The sequence below is a fragment of the Amphiprion ocellaris genome, chromosome 1 (assembly GCF_022539595.1).
Source record: "Amphiprion ocellaris isolate individual 3 ecotype Okinawa chromosome 1, ASM2253959v1, whole genome shotgun sequence".
Taxonomy (NCBI): Eukaryota; Metazoa; Chordata; class Actinopteri; family Pomacentridae; genus Amphiprion; species Amphiprion ocellaris.
In genome coordinates, this window is record NC_072766.1 from 19,614,958 (window position 1) to 19,629,708 (window position 14,751).

General features: G+C 42.4%; 1 protein-coding gene across 1 annotated transcript in view; it reads right to left on the reverse strand.

The window, feature by feature from the left end:
• atosa (atos homolog A) overlaps positions 1-14,610 on the reverse strand; it is a 31,548-nt gene extending 16,938 nt beyond the window's left edge. Inside the window, exon 1 of the mRNA XM_035944145.2 lies at positions 13,352-14,610. Coding sequence (XP_035800038.2) covers positions 13,352-13,382 — 31 coding nt within the window. The 5' untranslated portion in view covers positions 13,383-14,610. The remainder of the gene's footprint in view (positions 1-13,351) is intronic.
• Between the last annotated feature and the right edge of the window lie 141 nt (positions 14,611-14,751).

Here is a 14,751-nt window from a genome sequence, read left to right on the forward strand (position 1 = left end):
ATTCAAATGCACTGGTAGCAAAGCAGGTGGCAGATCTGAAGTGTCAGCAGCTCTGGCAACTGCATTTCTACCACTATGGGAATTGTTTGCAATACCGTCTTTTCTGTTCCATGGCCAGTACTGCAATGTGACCGACTATATTTGGAAACCAGATGGTGTGCAAGACCAACTAAACTGTATTTTCTTCTCCTATATATTTGACGGATTATGACTGCTTACTTGTGGTTTTCCTTACTCTCTATTTCTATAGTGCTTCACAAGAGGGTGGATCCACGTTTACACTCTGGTAATATATGCAAAAAAGCATACAGAGGCCTGCAGAGGCTACATCAGAGTGAACAGTCTCAGTATACATACTGACATGCTCTGAGTATACAGCCTCCTGTCAGACAACCTGGTACACAATTTGACTATCTAAAATCAGCATTCCAGATTTGCTGTGTAACATTTTCTTAAGTTTGTAACTAAAAGTGTGTTTTACCTTAGATGGAAAACAATCACCTTTATGGTTAATGTTCAGGCTCCCTGTGCAAAATATTAAGCACACAAATGTGAGCCATTGAAAACCAAGTAAATAGTTAACAAATCTTGATTCTGCTCATTGTTGCCATCTGACACAAGGCAGCACAGTCAGTGTAGCAACACCAACATTTTGTACTTGGCTTTTAAGACTGGACTGATATCAAGACACCTACAGATTCACACAACTTACACAAATTTCTTGAGTGCTGTAATAGAATTTGCTGCAGAATAGTAGTTGCTTTCTTGAATTTACCCACTGCCTTACCTACCATTGTTCCAAGTCTGACACAAATTCATGAAGCCAAGTTAATGTAAAAAAAACACAACAACAAAAACACACACACACACACACACAGTTGTCCAGTCTTTCTGTTCCCTTCAACACTGAAAATAAGGGGGAAAAAAAAATGTCACCACTTAAGTCAGAACGCCCTAAAGAGGTGTCAGTTATGATGTTGTCATTACTAGTTTTGAACAACAAAATCCCTTAATTAGGTACAGTCATTGATTGTATATAAAGATGGACAAACCCTCTGTGATGTCAGCCATAAGTTTCCTGCATAGAGGTTTAAAAGCTCAGTGTGGTGGTTATAGCCATTGCCATCTTGGCAGTGTTGGACTCTTCCTCACTCTCAGCTAATCCAAAGATGAGTATAAAGGTGGAGTGTGATGTGGAGCTAATGCAGGCTATGCAAACATTTCTGGGCCATGGACTGTGCTGTGACAGTACATACCTGTCACCCACAGCAGCCACATCCTTAATTATGTATAACTTTAAGTCCTAATGCGATTTAAAAGTATGCTGTGAAGTTGGGTATTTTAACATGGCGCTCAAAGAGGACTGACTCACGCATGGAGCCCGCCTTAAGTGGCCATGAATGGAACCACCATTTTTGTTACTTCCCCAGTGGCTTAATGTTTCACCCCTGGATGTTGACGCTTCGTTGCAGTGGGCATATATTTAGCAGGCAAAGGACAGTTGTGAAAAATAAGAAGCCTACCTTGCATATATTTGACCTTAATATCTGTTACTATCGATCATCTAGAAAATACACTAATGCAATGCACCCATGGGGGCACTGAATGTTTTAATCCTGCTAAATTTTCTGTGAAACCAAAAACTACAACAGGACTTAATTCACATTTAACCAAACAGTGATGTGGTGATAAACAACTGTGACAGTGATAAACAAAAGCCACTCTTCTTATAAAAGTTCCAGCATAAAAGAAGGTGGTGTGGCAAGTGGAAAGAGATGCATGGCCTCAGTTATTTCTCTCCTGTCTGACTGACCTGGGACTAGAGCAGAGCAGTGATCAACAATCACGACTGCTGACCAGGGAAGAAAGTGGGGTGGGGGGGGAAGCGTTACCAAGGCAACAGAGACATTGTGTTAAACATTCTCGTCACGGTGATTGAAGAGTGTCTCTGTGTAGGAATGAGCTGCCCCAATATGTGTCTTTGTATGTGACAGTGAGCTGCAGCTTGACGTGAATGTGTTTGAAGACAATTAATGTTCCTGCTGTGCTCTGTGAGTGTGCAGTGGTGTATACTGTGTGTATACACTCTGTGGTTGTTTACCGCATGTCTGTTGTGCTCCCACTCTATACCATGTCCTTGTATTATACATTGTGACTTTCTGCTGCGTATTTTAAGGTGTTTATGTGATCATGCTTGTTTTGTGTGTCTTGAACGACACATATATCAGTGCACATGTTATCCTAAGTGTGTCTGAGTGTTTACGTCACTTCAGTATCTAACATGAATCTCTACACAGACAGAGCTTTTGTTATTTGTCTCTGTGGTAAAATAGCAGATGATTGCTGCTGAACTTTGATGGTAATAACAGGGTCAGCTATGTTTCCATAGTGCTTTATAACATGAATCACACATCACTGCCAGCTCACCTTTCCTGTTTTTGTCTGCCTCGTGTTATGAGATTAAAAAACACTGGAAGTGGTGGTGAAGTCTGCCAAGAAACTGGCATGTTTTTGCCAGAGTACTGTAAAGAATGATAACGGTCACTCGTGAGAAAGAGCTGATCCACATTTAATTTAAACAGCAAAACAGATCGAAATTGTATGAAATCACTGCTACGACTGGGGGACCCTGTTATTTTAAATTTCACTGTTAAGCTGGCTGCCAGCATATCTCACCAATAAACTTTGGACTACTTAGAAGTACTATTTAGATCCAGACAGTGTGTTTGAGTATTTTAGCCTTAGAATTTGCCTTTGTCAAAACTTTTTAGTTTCCTCCCACATGATTCATGTTTCTTCAAAACTGTGGACTCTGTGACATGCATGTGAGTGTGTCCCTCTCCCACTCTGCAACACAAAGGGGCAGATTCACAGCAGACATAGCAACAGGCCCTGATTGGCTGAGGGGTGTTAGTACAGTTCCAGCTGAGGAGAACCCTTCTTCTGTTTTGTGAACTCAGCTGCTATTATTCTCCCACTGCCAGCAAACAAATACACACTCAACCCAGACTGACACACCACCTTGCCCTTTGTCTCACACCCATCATTGTTGGCCTTAAACAGAGCTGTTGTTTAGCAGCTTAGCAACTTCCATGCTACTGAAATCACACAGGAAATAAATCCTGAACTTCTGGAAAAAACTTCTCATCATGAAGCGTAAGTGGACTCAGAGAAGAAACATTAAAAACCGAATTTCAGCCAATGTGGAAAAAGTTAATCCAAGGTTTTTATACAACTGCTTTTTATAGAGCAGCTATGCGCCATGTCTATCAACTTCTTTCACTTGGGTACTCACATATACTCATGTCAATGTCTAAGATTTCCATGCATCCTTGAGGCAGTTCAAGTCAATTCCTTAATATTTTTTAATTGGCTATTGAGCAAAAAAATAAATAGACATTTTCTAATATATCTATACGTGTACCTTTGGTATGTTAGCTAGTTTAAACCTACACCTACTGTAGCAAACTTTTGTTAGGTTCATGCCCATAAATTCCCTTTAATGCACTTGTGTTGTGGAGCTTTCTAGCAATATTAGGTCAGTACAGTATGATGAACGCACCAGCAACAATAGCAGTTTATCAGGGTTAAGTAACCATGGTTGAAAGGAGAGCCATGAGTCTTCAGGAAATCTCAGAGTGGAAAATGGCACACTTGGCCAACTTCTGACCACAAAGGTGTAAATTCAAATCCTAATCCTGTTGGGACATTGTAGGTTAGGAATGAGATGCAGTATGCTCTCCTCACCTTCAACAACCATAGCAACTGAAGTCCTTGAGTAAGGTACTTAAACCCCCTATTATTCAAATGAGCTGCTCAGTGGCTAAAAGTAGACAACTGGTTACACTGGGCAGCCTTCAGGTGTAAATACAGCAGGCTGGGTAAATGTCAAGCACAGCTAAAACAGAGCATATGCTGTAAATTATGATGAAAAAGTCACTAAAGAAGAGGCAAATCAAAATAACGAGACAGGCATGGTTGGGACTAAAAGGGACTAAAGCATAGACCCTGTGTATGTGTGGAATTTACTTGTTCATCACACCTTTCTATTCGAATCCCCTCTCATCTTTTCTGAAATTCCAGTAATATTATCTTCAGAGGTTTGGTGTGACCTCTGCAGTGCCCTTTTTGACCTTATTTGCACATTTTGTTGCCAGGGCCCCCAAAGCCCGTTATTCAGGCAAGAGTGGTCGTTTGCAAACTCATTGTCTAGCTAATACCTGTTGCGTAACATGGACTCGAGTGCAGTGAGTACAGCAGTGCTGGATAAGGTAGCAAAGTGGGAATTACTAAACCTCAATGGAACCAATAGTTATGTAGACCTGTCTAAACAAGCTTTCACACTATACATTACAGTTTCAGTTTCTCATTTTAGTTTATATATAAATACCATAAAGTAATGAATGCACATTTTGATATGCGCTGGGAAAACTGCAGAAACATAAGATTTCTTATAAGAATGACAATGTTAAAGATGATAATTTTAAAAGCGCTCCTCGGTTCTACTCTAACCTACTTTACTACAACATTACTACAACATTTATAATTTCTGCAAGCTGACTCCTGATAACCAAAGGACACTAGGGCAGTAGGACAACCCAGCCTCTCTCTGTAACCAGAACCTCCCTGTCCAACATGCATGCACGAGCCTTTGACCTATTCAGAGTCCTGCTGATGCCAATTTCAAGAAAGTGGAGTCCAAATTGTGCAACCCGAGCAGCATAGTTCCAAAGGCTGCATGAAAAGTGTGTCAGACTGATTTGGTTGGTGACTGGAATTAGCCACTTGGGACAAAGAAGCACAGGGCTTGAGTTTCGAAACGGCTACAAACACCCCTCACCTTATTCTTGGAAGAACTGCACTGAATGATTAACCTGCTATGGGAGGCCAAGGTTACTGCTAACTCACACCCAAATTGAACAGCTTTAATTAATAGCATGTTACCCCATCAAAAACAAAAATCCAACCTTTCAAAAGGGGTAAAGGAACACTAACTCAGTTGAACAGGGTAGACTGACTGTCAGCTGGTTTGCTGGGAGGATGAAGCAATGTTGGGGATGATAAGGGAATCGCCTGACTCAATATTGAGTCTGCTAGTCGGCCTGAAAAGAGATGAGATGAGACAATGGAGAAAAGGAAAGGGGATAGTTGTGATGAGTCTCAAATTAACTTAACCTCACACTGTTGTTAATAAACAATGTGCTTAACGCCTCCACAAAGAGCCCCTGAGGTGCTCTCCGTTAACAGTGACTGGGAGTGTGTGCATTTGTGTATGTGTATTCCATTACTTTGAAAGAATAGGTCACATAAGAGAGATTATCAGGACAGAATCTAATCTTTAATTAAACTAATTAGTATCAGCAATCTTATAGCACAAACCAACAAATTTAGAAGACAGGAAACGGACTTTTAAAAAAAATGTTCTTAGACTTATTGTCTCCATACTGTTATAAGACATATAAATTCAGAATCAGCTATAATGTTCTCTCTGTGCCAGACCAGAACAACACACTGTCAACATGGGAACACAGAAACAGATGAGAGGTGTTTGAACCTGATTAAAGTGCTGCTTATGTAACACTCTCTGCAACCAAATATGTGTGGTGTCTGGTTACAGGCCTGAAGAGGACTCAAGCCTCTTCGGAGTTATTCAAGACTGTCAAGTCTATATTAACATTAACCAGTTGTTGGAAATCAGTGATATGTGAATCAGTATTTATTGCCTTATGATTTAAAAACTACTGACTAAGGGCTTGTAATATTTTAATACACTACCTGGTATTAGGGCTGCACAGTTAGAAACATTACTCACAATCATGATTTTTGCTTCCCACAATTACATGAATATGATCAACTGTGATATTGACATTTATAATGTGTGCTACACTAATAGACAATTCTGCACAGAAGTCATTTTATGTATAATATATATGTGTGTGTGTGTGTGTGTGTGTGTGTGTGTGTGTGTGTGTATATATATATATATATATCGATGGATAAGCAAATGTTCAGCAAGTCTGGTGTTCTAGGTACAGTTTATTTATAATTCAGAAGACAAGAAGTCTTATTTTAATATATTTTTTTTTATGCCAACATCTCGACATTTAACAACGCAGGACAACATGGAAGTGAAAGCAGTGCTCTGTTTTATGTTCTGGAGAACAAGATGGATGTCTCTGTGCGAGTATGGTTCACCGATGGGAAGGCTGTCTGTGCTCGTGTTGAATGGCTGATCGGAGTACCCGGGCTTTTTGGAGTTTCTGGGTGGCGTAATGGAAGCTACTTCATTGTTCATGTGGGCAATGATGGAGAAACCTGGAGGGGGGGCGACTGGGAGGAAAGACCTGTCTGACCTGAACTAGAGTGGTGCTTTGTTATTGGATTTGTGTGCTTGACATGGATATTCCATAACAAACAACATGTTCAGGCACACCATGTTCCAGCATACATAAGTGTACTTGGTATCAGAACAACTTATGCTAAAGGTCAATAATTGACTTTACGGTTGTATCATCAGACATGCGGCCCAATGTCTTAAACACTTGGATGAAGAGAAGACCAAAATTGTCAAATGATCACAACCTTAGTTGAGTTTGATGAGATGGTAGGGAAGACTGCCAGGCAGACTTGGTAAACTTAATCCAGCAGTGAATGTGAAGTGGAAACTTCTAGCGAAGGCCTCTTTTTAGTGGGGTCTTCAGTGGGGGGGGGGTTGGAAACATGGAATCTGGGTGGGCCATGTTCAAACGGCAACCTAAGAACCCACCAGTGGACACTGGCGGTCAAAGAAGCTGTCAAGCTGAAGAAAGGCTTTTCAGTCTTGGTGGACACAGGTGCCTCCTGAAGCAGCAGAAGGGTACTTGTCCACAAGGGCTGCAGCTGCAGCAATCATAGACCGAAAAATTGAAGTTCGGGAGGAGTTGGGGAAGGCTATGAAGAAGAAGTTTCAGTTGGCTTCAGGGAAGTTCCAGCTAACTGTTCAGTGACTCAGGAAAGAAAAGCAGGGCTCGACCCAGTGTTCAACAAGGAGGAAGCAATGCTAACCCGGACTAGAGATATTTTCCACTAAAGAAATAAGAGTACCTCCTAAACCTGACCACCATGTCCTCTGTAGAAAAGGTTGAGTCTGAAGACTAGGAGGAAAGCTCAGACAAAACCATGGCAGATTTGCTGAGTCAGTCAAGAAATTCCTTAGTGGTAAAGCATTCTAAGTTGACCGCATTTACTCTGAAATGCTGAAGGCTCTGGACACTGGCTGTCTTGTCTGACAATGTCGCATGGTGGCTGGGGGCAGTGAATGTGTAGAGGCAGACCAGGGTGATGGTTCAGGTGTGGTTCATTTTTTGGGGTATCACAATTTATTAGCGGAGGAAAATGGATAGACAGGTGGGTGAATACTTATTCAAATGTGAAAATGGCCAAAAAAAATCTGTTGCATCTGTTGTGCAAAGCAGAACACTAAAACACTGAGATGTGTGGACTGGACACAAACTATAGGCTCACTATTGCTTAGCTCAATGCACTATATGAGAAATGCAATATATCAAATGTATCTGCAAAATGTCTTTTGAAGCAATCAGTAGAAGTATACTGATAAATCTGTCGGGCCTTACTATCACCTCTTTCATTTTCCTGTTATAGATAGTAAGTCAAGCTAGCTCTTTCTGTCAATATGCTTTTTCTCTGTATAATATCAGCAGATAGTGGTGGTGGGGGTGTAAAGTGCTGAGGTGTTAAAGTTGCTGAAGTCTATTTGATTTGACTCAGAGGAGAGGAGAGAAAAAGAGAGGAGGGGAGTGTAGAGGAGAAGAAGATAGGACAAGTAAAAGAAGACCAGTGGAGCGAGGAAGTGAGAGAGAGACAAAATTCCCAAGAGGTTTCACTCCTGATAGACCTTGTGGAATAGAAATAATCACACATCCCTTAACATACTCCTATCCAAACACTGCTGAAATTAACACGAAGCTGTCATTTTGGTTTCCCAGTTACAGAAATAACCAACATGGTGGAAGCATGACAAAGAAATATTCAAAACGTTTGTGACAGGCCTGGGTTTCTGTGTTTTTCTTTATTATATGGTTTGTGAGCAAACCATGCTAGTCCCACAGAACTTACAGCTTAACGCCAATCTTATTATGTCACATCAGGGATTAAACGTGTGAAAGGAAAGATGCACTGTAGAGGACAACCAGAACTGACTGTTCATGGAGAGTAAGTCCGTATACAAGGAAAGATGGTTTGCATATCATGGTGAACCTATTCAGTCTGTTTTGTGTTATTTTAAAAGCTTTAACAAAAGCCAAGGCCTTCAATTCAAGTAGTTCACTCAGACATTTTGGGCAAACAAAAATAAAACAGGAGACAAACTGAATATAAAAAAAGACAATCAGAAATAAAGACACAGAAACTGAAATGCACAAAGAGACACGGACATCATCTCCACAACATCGCCACCCCCACCAAGAAAAACCACCAGGCCCAGATGGCTCTTCCTGGTCCTGCAGTGCTAACTGTTGGTTGGCTACAAGGACCACAGGGCGGGAGGATGTGACGAATGCACAAATGACATCACTGGCTGGCTCAGTGGAACTCTGGCAGCAGAAATATGACCCATGCTGCTACTTACAGCTTCAGCCAGTCCAGCACCAAGTCTGGATGGTGTATTTTTGTGTTTCCATACTGTGTGTTCACAGCTAGCCTTAATACAGAGTAGCTGTGCTAAATGTGTATGCCTGCTTTTATGTCTGTGTGTGTCCTCACTACGGTATGACTTTAGTGACCTTAAACATTAAGACTATGTCTATATATACATATCTGTATAGGGTAACAGCGTGCTGGCATACATGCCCAGATAAAGGGTTGGTGTGCTAAATACAATGTTCCAGCATTATGTAAGAGCATTACTGGACTGGGAGGACTGGGTGCCCAATCACATGCAGCAGCTACGCTAGGCTACTTATAGTCAAATCTGTCACAACAGCATTGATTTAGGCGATTACTCCTGGGGCCAGGATAGCAACTCACAGCTGAATGCCTACCCAGTATTGGTATTCATTGTGAAGGGCAGCTCTGAATCTCGCTGTACAATCAGAAGTTGAATATCCATGTTCAGTGGCGCTAGGTCAGCAAATGGCCGTGGTGTATTGAAAAGGCAATATGGAGAGACACTTATGTCTTGAATATGAAGTAATTACTTACTTCAACTAGTTGACAAAATTAATACCGATTAAATAAATGCATAAACAGCAATATCTTTAGGGGAGAAAAAAGGAACAGGAACATTTAAATAAATGTCAGTGATAAAAAAGCAGGACTTTTACTGTTCTGTGTATGTTTCTTTTGTTTTAAAATTCTAGCAGTTATATGACAGAATGCATTTAATGCATCACAAAAGGTAAGTATGAGACTTGTTGTGATGCTGCTTGAGAACAGAGGCTTAGTAGCTAAATAAGTCAATCCAGAAAGGGAAAGAAGATACAGATGGACTCCAACTGTGTGAGAGGAGTAAAACAGAAGAGCGCACCTGTTGTGGCAGTGTCCTGCTGTGGGGGTAAATCACTGCCGAGGCGGAGGCAAAGACAACAGAGGACTAGACAGGTGCTATATGGGACAACACTGTGTGTCACTCTGTGTTATCTGGATCTCTCGTCAGTGAGAGTGTATACTCTGATCCGCTGGCAAGTGTCTGGGACATCTCAGTGCAGCTGTAATCTGGCTGAACACACGGCAGAAAGCAGGCAGTGGTGTAAGATGAGTGGGTGGGAGGAGGTGGACTTGTGTGTTCAGCTCCTCCTTCAAAGACTGGTGGCCCCAAACAGGACGCTCTGCCATACGAACACATCAAATAACATAACCGAGAGCAGGAACAAAGCACTGGGGCTTGCCAGCTGACCAAGTCTCTCCAGCATGACAAACTCTGAGATCATCTTGGTAAATACCGTTTAAGGTGTGTCTGAAAAGGTGAGAGAATAAGAACTGTGATTGACAGTATGAATGAGAAGGTACTCTGTCACGATTTTTAGGTCATTGCTCATATATTTCTCTACATTACATCATGAATAAAAAAAAAAAGATTTTATTTGTAGTGTGTCCTCAGTGATCTGGTAGTGAAAAGGACCACAGCTAAGCAAAAACTATTTTAAAAACCTATTTTATGGTGTAAACAATTGGTGTAAACAATTCCAAAGTGGTTTTAATCATGCACTGCTCGTCTACATGCGGAGGCAAAACAAAAACTAAATTATGCTTTTATGGATACAAATAAAACACAGCTTAACGACACTTTAGCTGTAACAGTTTGAAACCTAATATGACACACCACGTTTGCCCCGACTGGTGTAAACAGGTCCCGATTTTCCATAGCTGTTCTTTATGGGACCTGTAAAAGCTGTCAGTTGAGCCACATGGTTCAACGGTACAGCGCTTATTAGGGCCAACAGCAATCTGTTGCACACTCACTCTGTCCTCACACCCGCATGCACTCACACACATGCTGTCCTGACTCATAGCTCAACTCACAGAAAAACAAGGGGGTCAGATGACTCTGGTTAGGCCCCTGAGCAGAACATAAGTACTCCTTTTCTCCTTTTACAACAAAAGCATGGTTCACGAAATGCCCGAAAGAGATGCTGCATGAACTTGAAGAAAAACTCTCCTTACTAGGAGTTTAAATTCTTTGTTGTCATCAGCAGCTGAGGCCTTTGAAGATCCTGCTTCTTTCTCTAAATACCGATCCTGCCAAACTCTGGGTGCTAGTCCACAAAAGAATCGTGACTAATAATGATGGTTTTTGTTCTCCAGTTCAAAATATTTACACCTCACTGTATCGACCCAATTAGTGTATGTGGAGACGCTGATGTGCATCCATTGTCACACCTCTCTGTAACTTAAATTATGCTACTCTAGAAGCTTTATGAAATCAGTTGGGGCTTTTTTTTTTTTTTTTTTTTTTTTTAATGGTTAAGAAACCGTGCTTAATTTGGGGAGGTCACATCGGCTTGATACGGGATCTGTTTATTTAGGTCAGCAACATCGGTACAAACACTGATCTGATATGTTTGATTTGACCATCATCTGTGCCAGTTCCGTCTCAATGTGATAAAGGTGGTGCACAAGGTAAAATTTGACAGAGCACTAATTTTATCACCTCAGCACTAGTGCTGGGCGATATGACGATACATACCGTGGGAACAATAGAAAAGTGTCTATGGTGCCATTTCTCTTCTATCGTTTCTAACCTAATTTTATCAATTATTAGAGCATATATATCATTCAATAGCCTGCAACGATTGTATTAGTGTTTTCTTGTCACTATGCATACTCTAAGTTTATATAAGTGAAACTAAAGAAGAATAAAAAAGATTTTTTGCAAACAAACTCCGTCTTGCGGTTTTTGTGACATGACGCTGCTTTACGCTCTTTGATTCTCACGCGCGTTTGCGACACGCTTTACGCTACTTAACTCATGAATGCTGAACGATGGACGCGCAACAGGTTGAAGTTTCATGGAGAAAAGTAAGCAATGAAATTTTTGTCAAACTTTTCAGAGAATAACTGAAAACATACTTTATTATGGTATATTGTGATATATATCGTTATCGTGATATAAAATACTACATATCGTGATATATGATTTTTTCCATATCGCCCAGCACTACTCAGCACCCACTTAAACCCTCTGTGTGACTTTTCACACCCACCTGATTGGGAGGTCAGCATTGTGTGAGTTGTCAACCACATGTCTAGACTTGTTTAGCTCTCCACCTCAAACTTAACATAGCCGTGCGCCCCTAGGAATCTTTGGTCAAGCATCAGAGCAGTGAACCTGCCTGCTCTCTGCTTAACACGACCTTGCTGTGGTCCAGGCTATTGAGTAAACAGCTCCTCTCAGCACTGCAGTCCCTTTCTCTGAGAGCAGGGAGCGGAAACAGGCAAAAGAAAGAAGGCATCTGGCCTATAAGCAATCTGGTATCTCCACCACAGGAATGGTACAGTATGTTCCAAATAACAATAGCACCACAGTGTCTGCCAATCAAACAGGGAGCTACTGCTGTGGGGTAGCTTCTACTGCCACAAGCTTTCATAATAAGAACATGACAGTGAGCGAGCCAACCTGACATAGTAATAATCTATGAAGGGTGAAGAACAGACGCACTGTAGTAATATGTCTCTAGCCAACAGTTGTCAATATTTTGGCTAGTACAAGGCAGGAATACATACACAGATTATTTGTAAATCAATAACAGCAGCAGTGTGGTTTGTTGTTGTTCACAGTTGACCCAGCATGCTGTGCTGCATTATTAGTCTATAATTACACTGTACTGTGTCAGTCACTGTGCCCTTTACTCTGGCCAGTCACATCCCACAAATGTCTGGATCAGTGCTTCTATATAAAGGGTTCTACTGGCGAGGCAAGGCAAGGCAAGGGTTAAAAGACCATGCCCATATAGGGGACATGTTTACTGTGTGTTGTGGAGTCCCATTATCAGCACATTGTGCTCAAGGAAGAGCCCACTCAGGCCAGTCAGCAACCTGGCTGCCGTTTCATAACATATATAAACACACAGACTATCCTTGATTGACTCCAACTAATCTTACCACAGCCGAAAACAGTGGTCCTTCACTGCTTCCAAGTGTGGTGGCGTTTTGCTGTTGACAATGAATCAAGTGACCAAAAGCCTGGATCACAAACAACCATGCACACTTAATCACTAAGTGAATCATTTAGCTTACACAATAAAGGAGCTTACACAAAACCTACTGTTAACTGTGTCAGGGCAGATATTTGGGTACCGAGATACCCTTTACAAATTATTGCAATTAGTAGAATTTGCATAATCACACTGAAACGAACAAGGATGTCCCCTCTGTCCCTGTTTTACCTCTTGCTGCAGATAAAGCAAGCTGTAAACAGGTTGCAGAGCATACGGCAGGAGCCATATTTCCACAACAGGGTGGGTGTCAAGAACATTTTGCAGCAGCCCTGTGCAGGAGACTGTCAAAACAAGAGCTACTGGAAAAGGGAACAGTATGAGGCATGCATTAGAGCAGCTTGCAGGCTAAATGTTGATGCAGAAATGTGGAAAAAAAAACAGTCGACATTTGTGTTGACACTCAAAACTAGAGCGGCAAATGTGTGCTGCATATACATGTCCTCATTTACTCGGGTCAGGCTTTGTTAATTCATATAACCAGTGACCAGGCTGACCAGCTGTTACATAATTCTCTGGCCTGATTCTTTTCTCGGGGGAATGGGTACAGTCAATCCACTAAAGCCAGAAATGCAGTTTGCCCACACACTGACCAGGTCCACCCCAGGGATGCGCCTGTGTGTTCCTGGTGGCCCACATACCTCGCTCGGGCTTCATGTTGTCCAGTGTCATCAGGTTGCCTTCAGGGTCTCCTGCCGGGTCTTCTCAGCCTTCTCTTTTTTTCTATCACACACAGCCTCAACAGTAACACAACGGTGTCTGGAAGCCCCAAACACTCTGTGACTGATAGCTGCTGTATTAGCTAAGCAATAATATCAGCTGTGAAGCCTGTGTGTTGGTGCCAGCTGCCCCCTATCCAACAACAAAGCATTGCTTTGTTAGCATGCTACTGTACGCTTCCATCGAGTCGCACTGTATTGTCCAACTGACTAACACAAAGACAGCTGATAGCGAACGCCAGTTACAGTTAGGTAACGAAGTTGTCAATGTGTTTGCTAGCGAGTAACCAAACTGGTTACTAGTAATTTACCTAGCAGGCTGGCTACTCCTACAGCTCGGCTCAAATTCCACCACCTGAACCATAGTTAAGTCGCGATTCATGTCGGTGTCTCGGCTCGTGTAACCGCTGGCTCCTCACAACGACACTGCCAGAACGAGGGGGATATTAACTCAGCAGGGCTAAGCTAGATAGCAAACGGAACCAACTAACCGACTTTATGGTTAAGCGTCTGCTGGTGACGACGACCTCCCGAACATCCCAACCCCCAATGCAGCGCAGGTAGCCACGGCTCAGCTACAAACACCGATGACGGTCGGTCTGGGTATTTTCTGCTACGCCGAGAACATTTTCAGCGAATCATTCTTCTCGGGGAAATAATAACACAGGATATCAGACAGCCCACTTTCTGTCCATCCGCACGGCTCGAACCGTCGCCATCTACTTCGCGTCAGAAACGCCACCTGTGCGGACTTCTTTTGTGATCTTCATTAAAACTTTTCAAACCGACAACAAATAGCACGACTCCGACCCGACGCTTCGGTAACGACGGCAACGTTTTCCGCGAGCGTCCACCGAGCAGCAGTTGCTATTTTACCGCCGCCGAGCCAGCTGACTGCTAAAACTAGAGGACTGGGTCGATACTAATGTTATTCAGGCGAAATGCAGATGAAAGGAACAGTGAGTCCTCCTAGTCGTGATGCTTACAGTCTGCCTCCCTCCTCACTGCTTGTCAAAACAGATCAGTGCAGCTCCAGTCACGTGTCCCAACAACAGCTCCTCTCGTCACTTCCCTCTCGGCCATCCTCGCATGAACTCGCAGCCATAGCAACCGCCAACTTAGAAGTGCGACGGAAACATCTGAGGAAGACAGGCCGTGTCCGATAAAAACTAAGTTAATGAGAAGAACACGACTTTAAGTCAACAATTTTGTAACATTACGGACGACAGAGGCGAGAGTGCAGACAACAGAGGGGCTACCCTCTGTGCGTTGATTGGTCACTGGCTTCGGTGCGCGTTCACGTCCGCACGTGAGGGTTAGTT